Source organism: Strix uralensis, chromosome 6, assembly GCF_047716275.1.
Source record: "Strix uralensis isolate ZFMK-TIS-50842 chromosome 6, bStrUra1, whole genome shotgun sequence".
NCBI lineage: Eukaryota > Metazoa > Chordata > Aves > Strigiformes > Strigidae > Strix > Strix uralensis.
Genome location: NC_133977.1, coordinates 21,383,808 through 21,402,908, shown reverse-complemented (window position 1 = coordinate 21,402,908; position 19,101 = coordinate 21,383,808). Strand labels below are relative to the sequence as shown.

At 46.9% G+C, this 19,101-nt stretch overlaps 1 protein-coding gene across 3 annotated transcripts in view; it reads right to left on the bottom strand.

Moving 5' to 3' along the window:
• The window catches only part of WIPF1 (WAS/WASL interacting protein family member 1), a 58,709-nt gene that overhangs the window by 5,217 nt on the left and 34,391 nt on the right, over window positions 1-19,101 (bottom strand). For 2 of the 3 annotated variants that reach the window (XM_074873179.1, XM_074873180.1), the window contains 6 exons: window positions 13,032-13,120; window positions 10,308-10,437; window positions 7,636-7,815; window positions 5,607-6,371; window positions 2,772-2,984; window positions 985-1,098 (listed from right to left, as the gene is read on the bottom strand). In XM_074873179.1, coding sequence (XP_074729280.1) covers window positions 985-1,098; window positions 2,772-2,984; window positions 5,607-6,371; window positions 7,636-7,815; window positions 10,308-10,437; window positions 13,032-13,082 — 1,453 coding nt within the window. In that variant the 5' untranslated portion in view covers window positions 13,083-13,120. Of the gene's footprint in view, window positions 1-984; window positions 1,099-1,208; window positions 1,233-2,771; window positions 2,985-5,606; window positions 6,372-7,635; window positions 7,816-10,307; window positions 10,438-13,031; window positions 13,121-19,101 lie in introns of all 3 variants that reach the window. The other variant, XM_074873178.1, reaches the window with a different exon arrangement.

The window sequence follows — 19,101 nt, the reverse complement described above, 5'->3', positions numbered from 1 at the left end:
ACACATGCAAATTTCAGTGAAAGTGGCAAGCTCTAAATACAGTCACATTTCAAAGCTCTTTATGTTCTTCCCTACATGAAGATTTTCATTGCAAACTCATGAAAGGAAACATAAAAATTGCATATATTACTTTGCCTTTCTTTGTGGAGTAATACGAATGGGATGAAAGCTAACAGGGCAAAGTGAAGGATTAGAAACTAACAGGAATTTCTGCTCCAAACCAAAACCTCAGCATTTGGAAACAGGAGGGAGGGACAAACATCTGAAGGTACAGATGATTACAGGATAACTGTGAGCCTCCGATGTCACTGGTTGTGAAAGAAGTAAATTGATTCTTGGGTGTATCAGGCAAAATACCACTAATGAAGATAGGAAATGTTTATGCTGCTGTTGAGACCTGAACTGGAACAGCATGTAACACTGATTGGAAAAGACAAAATCAAACTGAAATATATACAGAAGTAACCGTGATGATCAGAGAACATAGCTCGGAAGCAGAGTCTAGTACATCCGGATTTAATCAGCCCAGCTCTCCTCTCAAAAGCTGAGAGGAGGATATATATGACTGTTGTCTTAAAAAATATTAGGGGTTTAACACACCAAGGAGGGAGGATAACTAAGCTCAAGAATGATGTTGGCACAAGAATAAATGAGTTGTGCATGAAATTACATGGGAAATGAGAAGGAAGTCCTAGGAGATTTTGTGGTTCTGTTTGCCTGTAGCAGAAGGGCTGACTATAATGGCAGAGGTGGTCTCTTACAATACATGTTCCAACTTAAAAACCAAGTAATTCCCCCCTCAAATACAAGTTTAAGAGGACTTGTGCCTGTGAACCTGTATTTAGCTTCTTCTGTGTGGTGGGGAAGGGTGACCAGGATGTTAGTCTGAGAAGTTTTGAAACCTCAGCATTCATTCTCCTCCCCATCCACATTGTTTTTAGGATGACATGCTGAAATTCCAACAGCAGAGGTGGACAAACTTACCTCTACTTTCATTTCTTGCTAGTTTACTGGGATAACTTCTGTTCACGGGTACATATGGCTCTGGAGGTGGCAAATCAGATATAGGATGAAAAGAAAATCTGCTTTCCCATTCATCTGAAAAAAACCCCATGCAATTCACTCATTAGTTTTGTGACACAGCTTCAGGAAAGTAAACTGACATTAACAGCATGTTTAATACATGTTTTATATTGAAAAATGCTTACACAGCTGCGTATTGAACCAGCATCCTATTGGGAAATCAGAGAAGAAGATGCTTTAGGTTTGTTTGAGAATGAAAAATCTTATTAACTTTAACTCATCACTTAGCCAATTTAACACAAAATCACAGCTCAGGAAAATGTGCTACGTTCCCTTCCATGTATAATAGATTCATTTTTTTTAACACACACACACACACATACATATATACATGTTACCAGAAATACACAGCATCTCCTACTTCAGAACAGCATTTTGTTCCTGGATATAGAATTTTTTGATAGTCATACTTTGTAGATACACAGAGTTCAAAAGCATCATTAAAAGCACACTGACCTATAAGCTGTGTTTTTACTTTCTTAATTTTTATACAGGAGAAAGAAAATTTGGGGACATTGTGATAAAATTTATGATGACAGAGAAACCTGTACGTAACTAGTGTCAAAAATGGAAAAATACATCAGTTGAAACTCTATCTCTTGAGACTACAGGGGCCCTATTGATGTACTTACTGGGTCTACAGGATTCTAAAGAATAAAGCAAGCTGATCAGTTTCTTCACTGAAATAATAGGAAATGTTTAGAGAGTTCTGTTCTGCACTTGAATTTGGAGGCCCAAGGAACGAAGTGTGGGCTATCAAACTTTGTCATTTCTTCACTTGGTTGCTTCACGACTTTGCAACCATAACTTTCTTGCAATATTGTTATATTTTATTGCATAATGTAATGAACAGCCAAGTAAGTTTTGTCCAGCAGTTGTACATGTGGTTATTTGCTGAGATCCAGTTTTTCTATGTTTACTTGCAATGGTTGCAATTAGAAACCAGAAGCTGCAGGTGCTGAACCCTGCAAATGACTTGTGTAGGAAAAAATGTGTCTGTGACCCACCTACCTTATCTGATGTGTGAAGATGCTACAAAAGAGTAAGTTACAGTTTTATTTTCTGCTTACTTTTTCTAACCTTACAAACGTCAGAAATACTAATTTTGGCCTCCCATAATTAGCTGAAAGATTTATCTGTCCTTTGCAAATAGAAAACAATTAAATAGAAAAGCACAATGAATCTTTAAAACACAGCCATCTTGGACCTCACCTTTTCAATAAACATTAGCAAAAAGAGAGATACTTGGCATTTTCAGCAGCATTCTGACAATCTCTTCCCTCATCCGTTTTTCAGCTTTCAGTTTTTGAGTCATCATTCTGACTTCCAAAGAGTCTTAGCGTAGCTATGGTTTGAATTCTTATGAGAGTCAGAACAATCCCCTTAGGCCTTATTTCTGCATTGTAGCAAAGCAAAAAAAAGACGAATACGTTTCTTTTTTTTAGTCTATTTTTCAAATGGTTACTTTGGAGACTGTATTGATGACTTTACAGTTCTGCTCTGTGTATGGCATATTTACTCCATTCTTACTTAGCGGGGTTAATGGAGACCCAAATGATAGCTCTGTTGGTCAGAAGTCAAAGGTCTCTGTTAGAAACAAAGCCTCTATCCCAAACCTTTTTTGATGCGCTAAGGCCAAAAGCTGCTACAGTGTCTATCAAAGGCAAACAGCTGGGAGGATGGCTTACCATCACCTGTATCCTGGAAGCCGTTTCTCACAGCTGATGAAGGTGGTGGTGGTGGTGGCGGCGCTGCCGAGCCCGGGCGGTCGGGGGGAAGCGGCGGTCGTGGTCCACCTCTCTGGCTGTCCAGCCCTGCCCGGGAGGGCAGCTGGGGAGTAGCGGGCAAAGCCCTTGAAGTGCTTCCGTTCCTGCTTATGGGAGGAGGTGGTGGGAGGGGGCCTGGAGCAAGACGAGAGGCAAGCACACAAACACCGTTTGCATCAGGGGTTATTCTGCCAGTGGTAAGCTGCTGCCTGCGTCCCACAGCCTCCCACTAACAAACTGGAGAGGGTGGGCTGGCTTGGGACCCTCAGCCCCAAGGGGCAATCACCCTCAGCACCCACTTCCCTGCTCTCCAGGGCTCTCTAGGGAGTTGGTGCTGATTGGAAGAGTAGAGATCAGGGGAGCAGGGTATATCTAAGCATAAATACACCTCAGTGCCTATATGCCCATTTCCCTCAGCTACAGAAGCCTCTGTGGAGGTGGTGGTCCTTGAAGCCACTTTTAAACCACTCTAAATTACATTGGCCACAATGACCAGAAGTTACAGTTGGAATTTGGGGTACTGTGGAGGTCCAAACCATAGCCCATTTCCTTTCCATGTACCATTGTAAGGCAAGAGGACCTGTAGCAGAAGAGCTCTGAGGCTCTGTCCATAGGGGTGGTCCCCTCTGGGTGTCACAGCCAGGGTCTGTGGTAGCACACAGGGGAATTCAGCCCAGGAGTTGCAGCATTAAGTAGCATAGCATCAGCTCGCTCATTTATAAACGTATGTGCTACACGCCAGGTTTTGGGGGAGTTGGAGCATTTCCACCTCCTGCTAAACTGGCAACAGACCTCACAGGCAGACTGGCATTCCCAGTGCCTGTGCACTTGAGTAACTGGTGTGGTGACACAACAGGTCAAATACAAAGGCACGGCCCATGTAACACAGGACCAGGATTGTCCTGAGAGCAGGGGAAGGGCGCTTTTCCCGGAGGAGCGGGTAAATAAAGGCAAGAAAGCTGCTGCTGACAGGGAGAGAGGTACCCGTGGTTAGGACACAAGGAGATGAAGCAGAGGGTGTGGAGGGCTATGTGTGTTCAAAGGTCTCGCTACCTCTGTTTGGCACAGTTGGGCAACTATATTCATTTTTATGAAATGTTTCCTTGTCATGATGAAATCTAGCTACAGACGTGCATTTTGAAAAACAGAGCAGCAGATATTGTGTCTCTAGCAATAAGTTGAAACATGCTTTAAGAAACATGCTGTATTTTGTGGGGTTTTTAATCCCTCCCCCTTTTTTTCCCTTCTTTTTTTTACAAATTACTAAAGTTTGCCTTCAGGGAATGGTTTCTAAGAATGAGAAACATTTAGCAACCTTCAGAACAGTTTGCCTGCTCTCTCTCTAAACCTGCCCAAACCCCGTTAATCTATACTGAATTGCTGCAGAATAGGAGTATTTATGTTTATAATTTATTGCTATAACTTCCTTCTACTTATTAAGCCTGCAGGAGAGTAGTACAGATTTGCTAAAACCATCTGCCTCAGAAAAGAGCCAACCAGGAAAGCACTGGTGGAAGCAAAGGCCATCACAGAAGAACCTTTTGGAAGCGTCTGAATAATTGCAGACGCTCTCTGCAACTTTGATCCATGCTTCCAGCCAAACATGACAAAATTTCTCTGTTTTATTTACTGCAGGCTGCTCTGGCATTGTGCCATCCTTTGGGGCTGGCAATCAGCTCCACAAAGCACTGTTTCGGGGCCAGTATTTTCTGTAGCTGCACGGCTGCTGCAGGTGCTCTGCTACAGGAGCTCCAGGCTGGTTCAAGGAGCTGGAAAGCAACACAGACAGCTGTCGCCTGTGGGAGCGCCCGTGACATTCAGCTCTGTTGTCCTGGACTGGGTGGGTTTGAAATGATTCCAGGTTTTTATTTCAAAGGATGAAACAAAAGGCAACTCTATGGGGCTTCCCAGCGTTGCCTTCTGTACAATGTTTCTCCCTTCCCGATGTCACAGGGCCTGGATGTTTGAGCTGAAATTCCCTCATCTCCAAAGGGAGAAGCATCAGGTATTAAGAGAGCTGAGTTACGATGTGCAATTCTTAAAAGTTATAAACAGTAGTTGTCACAGAGGACAAAGTATATTATGAAATAACTTAAAGGAGACAATTCTATTTTTAGTCTCATTTGAAATCTCCATATGGTAGGTAACAACAGTTAGTCACGCTGTAACAACTGCCATTATATTTAACAACTGTTGGCTACGTCTTTTATTAAAATAATTTGTATTTGGCGGCAAGCGTTCGCGTCTGTCAACACGCGGGAGGTCGGGTTCTGCAAACCTTCACTGACCGAACGCCGCCATTACCTCACGCAGGTTGACTCAGGAAGGCAAATGCTGTCGCCTGGCAGCAGCTCGACAGAGCAGCCGCTGCGCGTCACGGCTCGGCCCGGGGAAACTCCGCGGCTGCGCCCCTTTGTCCTCACGGAATTGTAACGACGGTGGCCGGGATCTGCCCGAGGGCGCGGGAGCGGGGCGGGGCGCGCAGGGACCCGCCCGCCGCCGCCACGCCCCTCGCGCCCCACAGCACCGCCGGCCCGCCCCGGCCCCACCGCAGGGCCCCGGGGTCGCTCCTGCGGGGCCGTGTCGGCACGGGGCCGCTGGCGATTCCGGGTTACGCTCCTCGAGGCGCCGCCGAAAATCGCCCCTGCCCGTAAAGAATCCCCCCTTCATCCCGCCGCGCCCATCTGTCAGCCCCCGCCAAGCTCAGGACCCTCGGCCCGTCCCCCCCCCGGTCCCAGCGCCGCCCCGGCTCCCTACCTGACCGGCTGGGGGGGTCTCTGACGGGCGGCGGGGGCCTCTCGCTGGGCGGGGGGGGCAGGGGTCCGGCGCGGCCCCCCCCGCCGCCGGGCGCCGAGGAGGGCCCCAGCGAGATGTTCCTCTGGGGCAGCCGCGGCATCTCGTCGCTGCTGCCGGGGACGGGGGGGACGGGGGGCGGCCCCGGCCTGTTGGGGGGCGGCGGGGGCGCCGGGGCGCCGAGGGCGGGCCGGGGAGCGGAGGGCACGGGCGGCTTGCTGTTCTGTGGCGGCGGCGGGGGCAGGGCCGCCTCCCGGGCGGCGGACGGCCTGTGCCCGGCGGGGGGCGGCGGGGGCGGCGGCTTGTCCTCCGCCGGCCGGCCCGGGGTGGGCGGCAGCGGCGGGCGGCCGGAGAAGGGGGGCGCCGCGCTGGGGCCGGGCTGCCGGAGGGGCCCGGCCGACCCCGCGCTCCGGCTGCCCGGGAACGGCGGGGGCGAGGGCCCCAGGCTGGGCTGCCGGCTCACGCCCGGCACCGGCGGCGAAGCCCTGTTGTGCAGGGCGGAGGCGACGGGCCGAGGGGTGCTGGGCACCGGCGGTGGCAGGGCCTCGGGCTTGGAGCCGACGTCGGGTCTCGGCGGCGGCATGCGGCTCCTCTGCGGCTCGGGAGCGGAGGTCCGCGGCCCCAAGGGCGGCCCCGGGAAGCGCGGCGGGCCGCTCGGCGGAGAGAAGGGCTTGGCGGCTGCGGAGCGGCCTCCGGGCGGCAGGGCGGGCGGGCGGCCTCCCCCGGCATCTGCGGACACAGGAGCGGCGGTCAGCTACCATGGGACAGGGGCCTCGCCCCGCGGCTCCCTCCCGGGCTGCGGCGTCCCAAGGCCCTGCAGACACCGAGGGGCTCAGCCCCGGCGCGGGGGACGCAGGCCTTCGGGGCTCGGCCCCCTGGAACCGTGAGCTGAGAGCACCGGGGAACCGCGCCAGAGCAGCGGGTGACATCCTGATAACGCTCAGGAGGGACGACTTGCGAGAGAGAGAGACCAAAGTGGCCACAAGGTAACACAACTGATGCAGCCGTCTCTCAGCAAGCAGTAACACGGGAAGGGAAGAAACGGTGAACAAGTATTTCATACCATCAACCTGAAAGCAACGAAATCTTAGCTTTTAAAGGGTATTTAACAGCAACAGTCCCGCAATAGGCTCTTTTTGGCCCTTTCTTGCAGCTCTTATCTAAGGATGTACTGGTGCACGTCAGGAAGAGGGCAGCCAGCCTTGCCGTTGAAGAAGTACTGTTCTGGAATGCCAGGAACTTTTGTATTAATGCAAATTCCCAGAATAGTCCGTGACAAAATAGAAAATATCAGCTCCAAGAGACTGTGTTGTACACATATGCTGAAAAATGATGTTAGTCTATAAAATATGTAAGGTTCATAACACCCTGCAGCCCCCATTGCCCAGTCCTCCTCCATCAAGTGTGCAATCCTATGCCCTTAACCTTACAGAACTCACTGGCCCCAGATCTTCGTTTCAAGGGGCACGAGGCTTCGGGCACCTGTTTTGCCAGCCAGAAGAACAGTGCATGCCCCAGACCAGCCTCCAACTGCAGTGCGCGTACCAGCCAGCTGGGATGCCTCATGCACTCCCTAAGTGGTAAAGCATGCTGTTGTAGAGCTGACGCAGATGTACTTTCCATTTGGAAAGTAGATCCTTTTTCCTGGTGCACAAGGGAGAATTAAGTTGGAATCCTCTTATGCTCCCCTCTGGTCCTGCACACCCACAGCTAAGGCAGGACCTAGCCTGCCTGACTGTACTTTGCAGGTAGCAATTCAACATTGCTGAGATCTTTAGTTTTCATCAGTAACTAGGAGGATGGGTGGAAAGAGGAGTCTCACTTCTCTCACACAAAGGGAACAGAATAAGATTCAAGCTGAAAATTAAATTTCCTAAGAGCCTAAGGTATTTGAAGACTTTTTCAGTCCCAGCAGGTAATTGATTGCAGTGCTACGACAGTTTTAAGCAATGTCATTTACTTTTTCACACTGGAACCGCAAGGGCTTTCTTACCAGCATCTCGACTCGCAGCAGATCTGAGCTTTGGCATTCCTGCTTGAAAAAGGCCTCCAAGGCCAGGTGGTCCACCACCACTGAAGCTGCCACCACCACCACCACCACCAAAACCCCCGCCGCTGCCACCGCCACCTCCTCCAAAGCCACCGCTGCCACCTCCACCAGGTCCCTTGGGTTCTGTTGGAAAAAGAAATGCCCCATGTTAGGCAGAGAAGCAAGACTGATCCTGCAAAGTTATCTCTTTCACTAGAGCAATGCTTTTAGCTGGGGAAGAATGGACAAGTTTTCAAAACACACAAGTCCTTGCTCAGGCTGGATCATCACAGCTACCATCACCACCACTATTGCACCATGGAAGAGGTGGTTCAATGAACACAGCTACTGCATTTTATTAAGCCATCACTTTCCTTTAGTCTGCTTTGGACTGGAAAGCAGAGAAACTCGCTATGGAGAATTTGGAACTGAGCACGAATGGGACCTCTCAAAAACATCATGTTGCCTTTGTTAGCATCTTTGTAGTTGCTTCCCATTTCTTCATACCTTTGCTCTTATCCTTCCCTTCCACTTCTCCATAAGCAAACCAAGAGACAGGGCAATGGGAGGGAAGGGAGGGAAGGGAGGGAAGGGAGGGAAGGGAGGGAAGGGAGGGAAGGGAGGGAAGGGAGGGAAGGGAGGGAAGGGAGGGAAGGGAGGGAAGGGAGGGAAGGGAGGGAAGGGAGGGAAGGGAGGGAAGGAAAGGAAGGAAAGGAAGGAAAGGAAGGAAAGGAAGGAAAGGAAGGAAAGGAAGGAAAGGAAGGAAAGGAAGGAAAGGAAGGAAAGGAAGGAAAGGAAGGAAAGGAAGGAAAGGAAGGAAAGGAAGGATGTCCTTCCTCTTGGAGGTGTCTCTGGTGATCACTTCTGGGAACGCATAAAACTCTGTCACTATTGATGATGTTGCAACATATCTATTTATTCAAATACAGCCTGGTGAGGAAAGAGATTTAATTTCTGATTACTTTCCTGTAGGTCCTGAAATGCAGTGACAGGATCATTAGCTGCTAATTTTTCCAATAGGCAGTAATTATTTTATCAGCCTCCCCCTCCTCTCCCATTTCTTTTTAATGTCAATATTTCTGCTGTGACAGCACCGAGATGCTAAAAGTAAAACGAAAGCATTTCCACAACTACAAATACAGGGAAGAGCCCTATTCAGAGCATCACTACAAAATGAGCAGGCTCACAGGTTGGGATATCTGTGGAGATCAGCTCTCAGATGACAGGCTACATGGCTGAGGATCAGTTGCTTAATTTCTTGGCATCTCAATTTCCACAATTTTACATGGGTAAAAATTTCACTGACTTTAAAGTAATTAAAACCTGTGGATGAAAAGTACTTCTAATAATCCCACCCAGAAAAAAGAAGGAAGAATGTGTTTATGGGGGAATATTTCACATCATCCTTCTCTTTTCTTAAGCATGTTAGCTCAGTTCAGCTCTGACTCACATAGGGCGTGAACCTCTGGAGAAATGCTGCTACTATGGTTTAGTCTTTCATCATGATTTGTTAATTCATGTAAACAAGATAATAGGCCACATAATTTTAATCTTACTGTTTACCCCTCCTTTAATCCCCTTAATGCTTTTCTTCAGCTCATTACAATAGCTAGAACATGTAACTTTGCTTTCAGAGATAGTACTCAAGTGTTTAAAAACTAGGTACCTGGCTGACTGCAGGACTGTATCTATTTTTTTTATTATTATTCTTACTTGGTCACACTCCTTTGGGCATTTCCTTCTTTCTTCATCATCTTCCTATCACAGTCCAGCCTTTAATTGCATGGCCAGACCTGGACTGAGTTGTATCACATTTTCTCATCCGTCTGTAGAAGCGTTGTCTCTCCCTAGGCAATAAATGCTGTTCCTCTGACATAGCAGGCCCTTCCTTGGTCCTCGCTCTTCCCCTGTTTCTGTTCTGTCTTCCCAGTACTTTTGCTACACTGGCTTTTCCAGCCTCCTCCGAGATGTACAGTGAGACACAGCAGCAGCACAGCTGGATGGAGACCTCGTCTCCATTCAGGTAAGAGGAGCTGCTGTCTTGTGCCAGGGCACCGCTGGGCAGGCTGAGCAACAAAACTCAGCCAAAAAGATAACACCCCTGAGTCACTCCAGGAGTGGCAAAACTGCATGCAGAGTGATACACAGGTGGGGCTGTGGTTCCTGGCTCTAGTTTTGCTTTAAGGGTTATTGGGGCCATTAACAAGCCAATGCTGTCATGCCAGGGGTGCCTTTATTTTTCTATTGTTTATGCAAAAGTAGAGTCTGAAATTGCACTTTATTCTCTGTGCTCTCCTCAGTCCTTACAGGGGTTTTGTTTACCTTATCTGCTGCAGCTCCTCAGCAGAGCTCCTAGTAGGGTTTGCATAGTTTTCTGATTTAAGCAAATGAGAAAATGAACTGCTTTATGAGAGTAAGCAAACAAATTAACACTCACATTTCTTAAGCAGTACTTGATTCCTCAGCTGACTTAATTCATGATGAACAGAATTTATTTTATGCATGCCAACTTCTGGCATTTTATTTTACCTGCTTCTCTAATGGCAGTTCATCCGATGATACACAAAATTTTCTGCATTCAGATATGTAGAACCATTCCCACATACAGAAATTTCAACATGCAGAATCATACTTACTATCTAGAATCGGAGCACTTCTGTCATTAGTAACAGTCTTCTTTAGTTTTTTTCCTTTGGTAATATCAGATAATAGAGCATTTCGCCCTGCTTGTTCTGACCTGCTTAGGGATGGCTTTTCAGTATTTGCCTGCAAAATAAAATTAAAAATGAGGTGGCAAAATAAACCTCAACTTCTAGCTACAGGGTCCTGCTCAGATATGGTAGTTACTTGAGACCTCCATTTCTGTTTTAACAGCACTGGAGTGGGTAACATGGCACATCTGATTCTGTGAATGATGTTAGAGGTGAATGACGTTTACAGGCTTTGTTACTGAGTTGAGGCCCCAAACACTGCTGCTATTCTAACCCACACTATTCACTGGAAAGAGAATACTTTTATGTGAATTTGCATTTTTTTAACTCAAGATTTAGAGTCTCTGATTTTTTAAAGCCAAGGTACATCTGTGGCAAATTGTCATTTTGGACACTGAACAAGAACAGATTACCCACATAATTTGATTACACAAAAAGGTGGACATTCTTGAAAGTTGTAGTGAAAACTCCTAATATACAAATTCTGGATAAATGGAGCTTTATCTGCTATTTTAGTTTTGATAGAAATGCTTTAAAATGGCAATCACCACTTCAACAATACAGACCTCTTCAAACAAACCCAGTAAAACCTTTAGATGCATGAGGTTTGTCTCAGTGGTCCTCTCTTTTCAATTTATGTTTTGGTGACACAGTTTTTCAAGGAAGAACAAAAAACCTCCCAAAACATAACATATATGCACACACACACACACGTATATATGGTTATTGCTTTTAGGAAATGGTGGTTCCTGAAAAGCTTTCTAACTTATCAGATCAGTATTATGGAAATTTCCTGAAAGGGGGTGAGAGTTGCCATGGAAGGACCAAGCACAGAGTCTGTATTTTGCTTGTCATGGAAAACGAGGGAAAGGCTCTTCAGCAGCACAGCCCAACTTATCTGTGTAACCAGCTAGGCTTTTGCTATGAAAGCATGTGAGTACTTTACAATGGCATTTCAAGAAGCCTTTTCTTTCCTGTCAATGAGGTGACTGACTGTTCGAGGGCAAATATAGCACAAGCTGTATTGCAGCTTAGGCTGACTTAAGTCAGGTCCAATGTCATCTCACCCATCATGCTGTGCCACCAGTGGATCCTGTGCTCTGATACCACAGGCTGGCTGAGGGAGCTATGCTGGCTAAGAACTATCCTTACCAAATTTAAACAATTGGATTGATTTTTTCCAGCTCAGGTCATATAAGTACTAGGGTAGAACAGGGGAAAAGGTGGGAGTACGTGGCTGGAGGAAGGCAATTCCCCTGACTTAGACAAGCTGTTGAGGAACTGTGCCTCTCCACCCAGGATCCCTACATCAGGTCAAACCACCAGTGTGGGAGGAAGAGGAGAATGGAGAGTCAACATGGCTAGTGACATCCGTATGGGCACTGGGAGGGAGTGGAAGTGATGGTCCCTCTTGTAGGATCAATCATCAACTGTAAACAAAATGTCAGATTGCTTTCCCCAAATGTCATGCATACCCTCGTCCGCACCTCAGTGTCTCTGGACATCCTGCTCAGTATACATACATAGAACGGTTTGAGTTGGAAGGGACACTAAAGATCATCTAGTTCCAACCCCCTGCCATGGGCAGGGACACCTTCCACTAGACCAGGTTGCTCAAAGCTCCGTCCAACCTGGCCTTGAACACTGCCAGGGAGGGGGCAGCCACAGCTTCTCTGGGCAACCTGTGCCAGTGCCTCACCACCCTCACAGTAAAGAATTTCTTCCTTATAGCTAATCTAAATCTGCCCTCTTTCAGTTTGAAACTGTTACCCCTCATCCTATCCCTACACTCCCTGATGCAGAGTCCCTCCCCATCTTTCCTGTAGCCCCCTTTAAGTACTGGAAGGCCGCTATAAGGTCTCCCCAGAGCCTTCTCTTCTCCAGGCTGAACAACCCCAACTCTCTCAGCCTGTCCTCATAAGGGAGGTTCTCCAGCCCCCTGATCATCTTTGTGGCCTCCTCTGGACCCGCTTGAGCAGGTCCATGTCCTTCTGATGTTGGGGGCCCCAGAGCTGGACACAGCACTGCAAGTGGGGTCTCACGAGAGCAGAGTAGAGGGAGAGAATCCCCTCCCTCGACCTGCTGGCCACACTTCTCTTGATGCAGCCCAGGATACGGTTGGCTTTCTGGGCTGCGAGCGCACATTGCTGGTTCATAGTCAGTTTTCCATCCACTACTACCCCCAAGCCCTTCTCCTCAGGGCTGCTCTCAATCTGCTCATCACCCAGCCTGTATCTGTGCTTGGGATTGCCTTGATCCATGTGCAGGACCTTGCACTTGGCCTTGTTGAGCTTCATGAGGTTTGCACGGGCCCACCTCTCAAGCCTGTCAAGGTCCATCTGAATGGCATCTCTTCCCTCCACAGCTTGGTGTCATTGGGAAACTTGCTGAGGGTGCACTCAATCCCACTGTCCATGTTGCCAACAAAGATGTTAAACAGCGCTGGTCCCAACACCCACCCCTGAGGAACACCACTTGTCACTGCTCTCCACTTGGACATCGAGTCATTGACCACAACTCTTTGAGTGTGACCATCCAGCCCATTCCTTATCCACTGAGTGGTCCATCTGTCAAACCCATGTCACTCCAATATGACAAGCAGCAACAGAGGACAGTGTATATGGTACCTGTGCCTCCTGCAAAACTTACCAGGGCCAATGTTGGGGGTGGAGGGGGAGCTGGAGGGGGAGGCACAGGCATGGTGGAAGGCTGAGCTCCGTCTGGTCTTGCTGAGAAACCTGCACAGCAAAACACAGAAAACACACAAGTCCCAGGGATTAATAAATCTTAATAAATAAATTTATACTCAGCTAAAAAGCATCCTTGCAGCTAACAGGTTTATCTGATACATTTTCTAAATCTAAATAATCTGAAAAAGAACTTCATGTTTCATTGTATGGAAATCAGCTACATCCTTAAATGGGGACTGCCTACATGATCCCCACTGCCATACAAACTCATAGACATCCAGTTTCACACACATACACAACCATGCATTGCTGTGGCAATGCACAAAAATGCAGTAATAAAATTGAACTCTGTTTAATCCAACAATCTTGTTCCTGTGAAAGTACTTCAGGATAATCTCACAGTTATACCATCAACCCTTACTTCAAGAAGGCACCAACTCTTTAAGATCATACTCAGAAAGAGATGCTAACTTTTCAAAGCCCTTAAATTGCTGGATGATCACTCCCCCCCCCACACACTATTATGGGTAGAGTGGAAAAGCAGAGCTCTGGGAAAGATTCATGCTTCTTCCTTTCTCCCTGCTTGCTCTGAAGACTCCAAGCTCCATCATCATCACCTCTGAATACACCTTCCTCCTCCTTAGGAGTAGCACACACAGTCATGCTCTATGTACTTTCCCAGAGGAGGAAGAGCATGCAGACAGCCTGGCCTCTCAGCCACAGGCTGCTGTGGAGGGAAAAGCCTGGCTGCCAAAGCTCAGCCATCCCCAGGCTTCCCCGCCAGTGACCATGCTCCTGCTTTTTCCCACCCCAAACAGAACTTCCAACCTAGAGCAATCTTAGGAGGGTCACACCTGAGATATAAAACTTCATTGCAACGAAAATATTAAATGAAAAAAAAAAAAAGACAGACAAGCAACGAGGAATTTTTTTCCAGTCACAAGGGCTTTTTGTGGCATTCTGGCACACTGCTCGCTGGAACTGCCTATCAGAAGCTCTGGGGCTTTTCTAATGGTGCTATGGCATTTCAGCATGTGCTTTGCTCTTGCCCATTCACTTGAGCCAGCTGTAGTAACAGTGATTTGCCACCATTTATACAGTGTTTGCACAAGACAGGTAAAACCAGTGGGAATAGGAATAAGGGTTATTCTCCAGACAACCCCAGGCTGACAGCTGAGGTCCCCAGGGCAGTTATTTACAAGAATACACAGCTCTTACTTTCTGAAGTCACTTAATTGTTTTAGATAAAACCAAGGCGAACTGTAATAGCACAGTATCTGACAAATCAGCTTGATACTAGTTACAGTACCCTTTACAGTTTAAATGAGTATTAGGAAAATGTTCTGAATGGAACAAAATGGTATTTGCAGCGAGGGTTTGAGGTGCGTCACCACCTACAAAGTCTGTAATGCCTCTGAGATGATCCATGATATGTGTGTGAGAAAAAGATGGTAAGACGTACAGATTTATCTCATCAGATGCTCATGCTTCAAAAGAATTATAATACAGCTATAAACCCCCCCCCACAAAAAATTGCTGAGCTACCCTCCTCAGAAGAAACCTTTTCTGAAATAAGACTTTAATAGATTTTGTCTAAAATTTCTAGGGAGGAAAGGGTTCGGAAAGGAGTCGGACACATCACCCCTAACTCTGGCTTACTCTCTAGAAAAAAACGTGGAGTTCAAAGTGGTGTGAGGCACTACCACTGGCTCTAGTGTTTGCAGGTTTTCTTCTCCTCTACTGCAGAAACTGTTTCTCTTTCTGGTTACTGCGAAAGAGCAAGCAGAGCAGAGGGGAAGCTGGTGGACAGACTGGCTGACAAAGAGGAAACTGCACGAAGCCAAGCCTACGCAGCGCTGTGCAAACACATGCGTTCACAAAGTCCTGCAAACAGACCTGCGTGCCCTCATCAGTCCTCTGGTGTGTTACCACGCATCTCACAGTGTCTCCTGAGAAGCACGAGCTTCACATTCAGAGGATCTGCTTGAATCATTATATTCCTGTCTTCCATATTTCTAACTCTCAGTTGTTGCATAAAACTCTGCACAAAGCCCTATCCTTTCCTGATCTGCTTATCCTAAATGCAATATTTGAAATCTGAAGCCTATTAAAAGCACCAAGACTAATGCTGCTTTGTTCTTCAGCTTCCTGTTTAAAAAAATAGTCAACAGGAAAATTATTTCTTACAGCAGACCACAACCATCCTGTTTCTTAACACAGTCTTTTCACAGCTGCAGTTGTCTCTAGCGTAACTGTGCCATTAGGTTATTTCACCAAGCTTTTAACTCCTTCAACTGATTAAGAAGAGAAATTCTGCTCTCTGCACTGCTTTGATAACAGGCCAAAGCAGTCTGGATAATGCGCCGTGAAGTCTCCTCGGCACTCCATGTGCCACGGGAAAGTTTCTGGAGCAGGCAGAAAAAAGTTTGGTTTGATATAAGACTTTTAAATGAATTCCTTAAGGCAGCTCAGACCTGAATGCAGCAAGTGAGCCAGCTGGTCTATGAAGTGCTTTCTCTAAAAAGCAGTGTTTTTTCAAATGCTATAACTTGCCTACCTCCCTGTCAGTTAAGCGCTTGCTTTCTGCATGCTTGTGTTGCTCTGTTCTACCTTTTTTCCTTTTAACTGGGTTGTTTTAGATAGGCTTCTTAAGGAGTTGGTGGGGACAGAGGGGAAGCAGGGTAACTAACACTTGAAGTCCAAGTTCTCTAAGGGGAAGCCACTACCCACAGACACATCCAGCCTCTCCAAAACACTCCCTGCACACATTATTTGCAAAGAGGTAAAAGAGAAAAAGGCACTGGGTGCCCCCTCTTTCCCTATCCCATCTTGCAGAGGGATGACATCCTCTGACGTACCTTCCATCCCCAGCTGCACACTAGCTAGTACCTCCTCTGGTAGTGAAGGGCTTTCTTAATGAGACAGGAGTGGAAGTTAGGTACGCAGCTGTACACTGGTGAGCCTAACATTTAGCTACTGCTGAACAAGTCCTGTAGCCCCCAGGGCAGTTACCAGGGGAGTCTGGAAAATGATATTTTGGAACCACAGGACAAGGTTCTGTAATAGGCCAAACTCAGGCAGAACTGGCTTGAAGTTTAACCCAAGCATCCTGCAGAGCTGTTTACTCATTATGTTCTAGAGTACACACGTCCTTTAGGAGCCATCAGAAAAGAGACCATATGGCATGACTCAGAAACCTGTGTGCCCACACACAAAAGTATAATGCGCACGCTTACAGAGCCAGTAAAACACCCCAGTTTGTCAAATTTCAACTTAAAATGTAAGTTACAACACTGCTTCACTCCTACTTTTGCCACACTCTGACTCTGCTCCTGCTGCTGGGAATTTCAGAAACTTAAGCTGAAACTTTGCAGCAAGAAACAGCACGTCTGCCTTTGAAGCTCTAACTCACCCTTGCTGTTTGGTTGTTAGATTTTGTACAATCTATTTCTTTGTCTGACTTTTTGTAAGCAAAAAAAAAATGGCGCTCTCTCGATTTTTAAATTTGATCACTATAAGCCTGTAGGAGGAATAATAATGTACTGAAGATATGCAGTGACCTGGGGGCTTGTCCCCACAGCACAGCACAGTGCTGGGGCTGACCCTTGGGTTGAGCAGCGCCTCTCGGGCTGCAGAAGCAAAGCAGCTGAATCAGCACAATGCTGAACTTGAATTCTGCAGCAGCACTGTTCATCACTAATTCGCAGGATCTGTTTTGCACAGAGCCCAGAGATGTCCTAAAATGTTAAGTGTAACTCTCCAATTAGAGGAAAACAGATTACTGTCCTATACTTGAGCAAGGGACTCAGTTCATTATTTTCTCTTTGTCAGTGGGAAAGAGCTGGATTTAAGAAATGGACATTATGTTCAATTGCTAACAGCCGATACTATAAAATACCTAAAATAGTAACCGATCCATCCAGCAATAAATTTTACCTACCAAATCTGTTAACAACCAAGTTGCTTATAACGCTCGCTGCTGCCACGCGTTGAAAAGGAACCAATTCTGAAAGACGAAGGCTGAAGGCATATTGGTACTTTGAAACCCAAGACATGTGTCCTTGCCTATTTTCTAGGCAGTAGTCTAAATTGTCACAGCTTTTAAGAAGCTATATGGAAACATCACATCTAGATGAGCATTGGTGGTGCAGCAGAAAGGATTACAGGAACGAACCCGTGTACATACAGCACAGCGTCGGCCCCTGAGCCCCAAACACAAAGGTCTGTACTGTCAGCCACAGGAAGGTTTCCACAGCTGGCAGCAGCGGCTGTCCCGCGGTGAGGCAGGCGCCAGCAGCGCCGTGCACACTGCTGCTTCCTCCGCAGGGAGGTCCAGCCCCGCTGCCATCACTGAGCGGGCACCCCACCGCAGGCCTCACACTTGCCCTGCTGCACCGCCCCGGCTACAACCCCCGTGCCAGGGCGGCCTCCCTGCAGACCACAGGCAACCTTCCCCAGAGGCGTGGGCACACATCTGCTGCCTTTTAAGAAAGCCACCCCAGCCATTAGCAAACGAGATGCCCCAGAGCTGCCCACCTAATCCCAGGTAGAGCATACAATCAGAGATGCATGAGGAAGCCCTGATTTTTGCAAGCTGCCAGGCACACCCAGCAGTCACTACCAGAAACGGTATTAAAATACTATGATATGCCACACATCACAAGAAAAACTAATTTTATTTAAAAGCCAAAATAGAGGAGAGAGAAAGCATATGCTGCGTTCTGCAAAGAGCCCCTTGCTTCGCAAAGTAATCCATAAAGAGCAATAAGCAGAACTGGCACTAAACTGAATTACGTGAAACACAAATTCTGGGCATTTCAGATTTAATTTAGTACTTCAGAAATCATTTCAGGAGCATTACAAATGCTAAAAAAAGAAATGTGATATTTAACGTGGGATGGACAGTGCGAACAACTGGACTGCAAGTGCACTGTTTGCATCTAGTCAGCCATTTTGAGCTGCTTTGAGGTGCCCCCTCTCAAACATATTGAGTCAGAGGCAGACAGACAGCTCACTGTGGTTAATCATTTCCTGCATGATTAATTTCCAAGCAAAAAAAGAGGAAGGAACGAACAACTGCAAAAATAAAATAGAACTGATAGAACTTAAAGGGGACAAAACCCGAAATTGCCAATTGAAATGCTGATTGGCCCTCTATGCAAAAAGACCCAACTTCCAAACCAGTATTGATTTGGCTCTTTCAAAAAGCATTACTAATCAAAGAAGGGAAAATTTTTAAAAATCTGAATTTGAGGAAATTGGGCTAGGTTATCGAGTACTTTAGTAAGGTAGCTCTCAAAACAAGAATGACAACTAACTGTAAACACATTACAAAGTAGCTGGAAAATCATTTAAAGTCAGTTTCATACAGACCACAGTATTTTTTCATGAGCTGTTTTTTAAGAGAGTACAGAACTATTAAACTGTTTTGATAAAAAAATACTACTGTGATGTGATGAAATTTGTTCTAGTCCCCCTGCTCCCCCTTCCCTTGGTGGACCCGAATCATCAGTAAGCCTACACTTCCCACCTTCCACCACTGTGTCCTCCAAAGGCCAGAGGGGCTGTCTGCATTGCCAGAGTCGGTGGGGGCGTGCAGCAAGGTGTGAATGAGAGCTTTAGAGGATGCTGAAGACACTCCTCCCATGCAACACCATGCTGGTAAATCCCATCTGAAAAAAATCAGGTATTTTTCTTCTTCCCTTATTAAAGTTTCTAAATATGTAGAAACCTATAAATAAGTATACAGATAGACGGTTTGAAGCTGCTAAAGAATTCAACAAGGGCACCAAACCAAACCCAGTAAGGCATGAAGCTACTGAATATACTGAAAAGGAATTCCCCTACAGGGTGAAGAAAGAATATTTAGGAGACTCTGGCCTCAGTCACTTACACATAGAGGAGTGAAAAGCCTGACAGGCACTAAAGTAACCCAATACAAGTTCTAATTGAAACACAGGGGGGGCTGCTGCATAACCACCCTATACTCAGCAGGAGAGCCTGGATTTTCCTCCTAACTGGGGTAAACC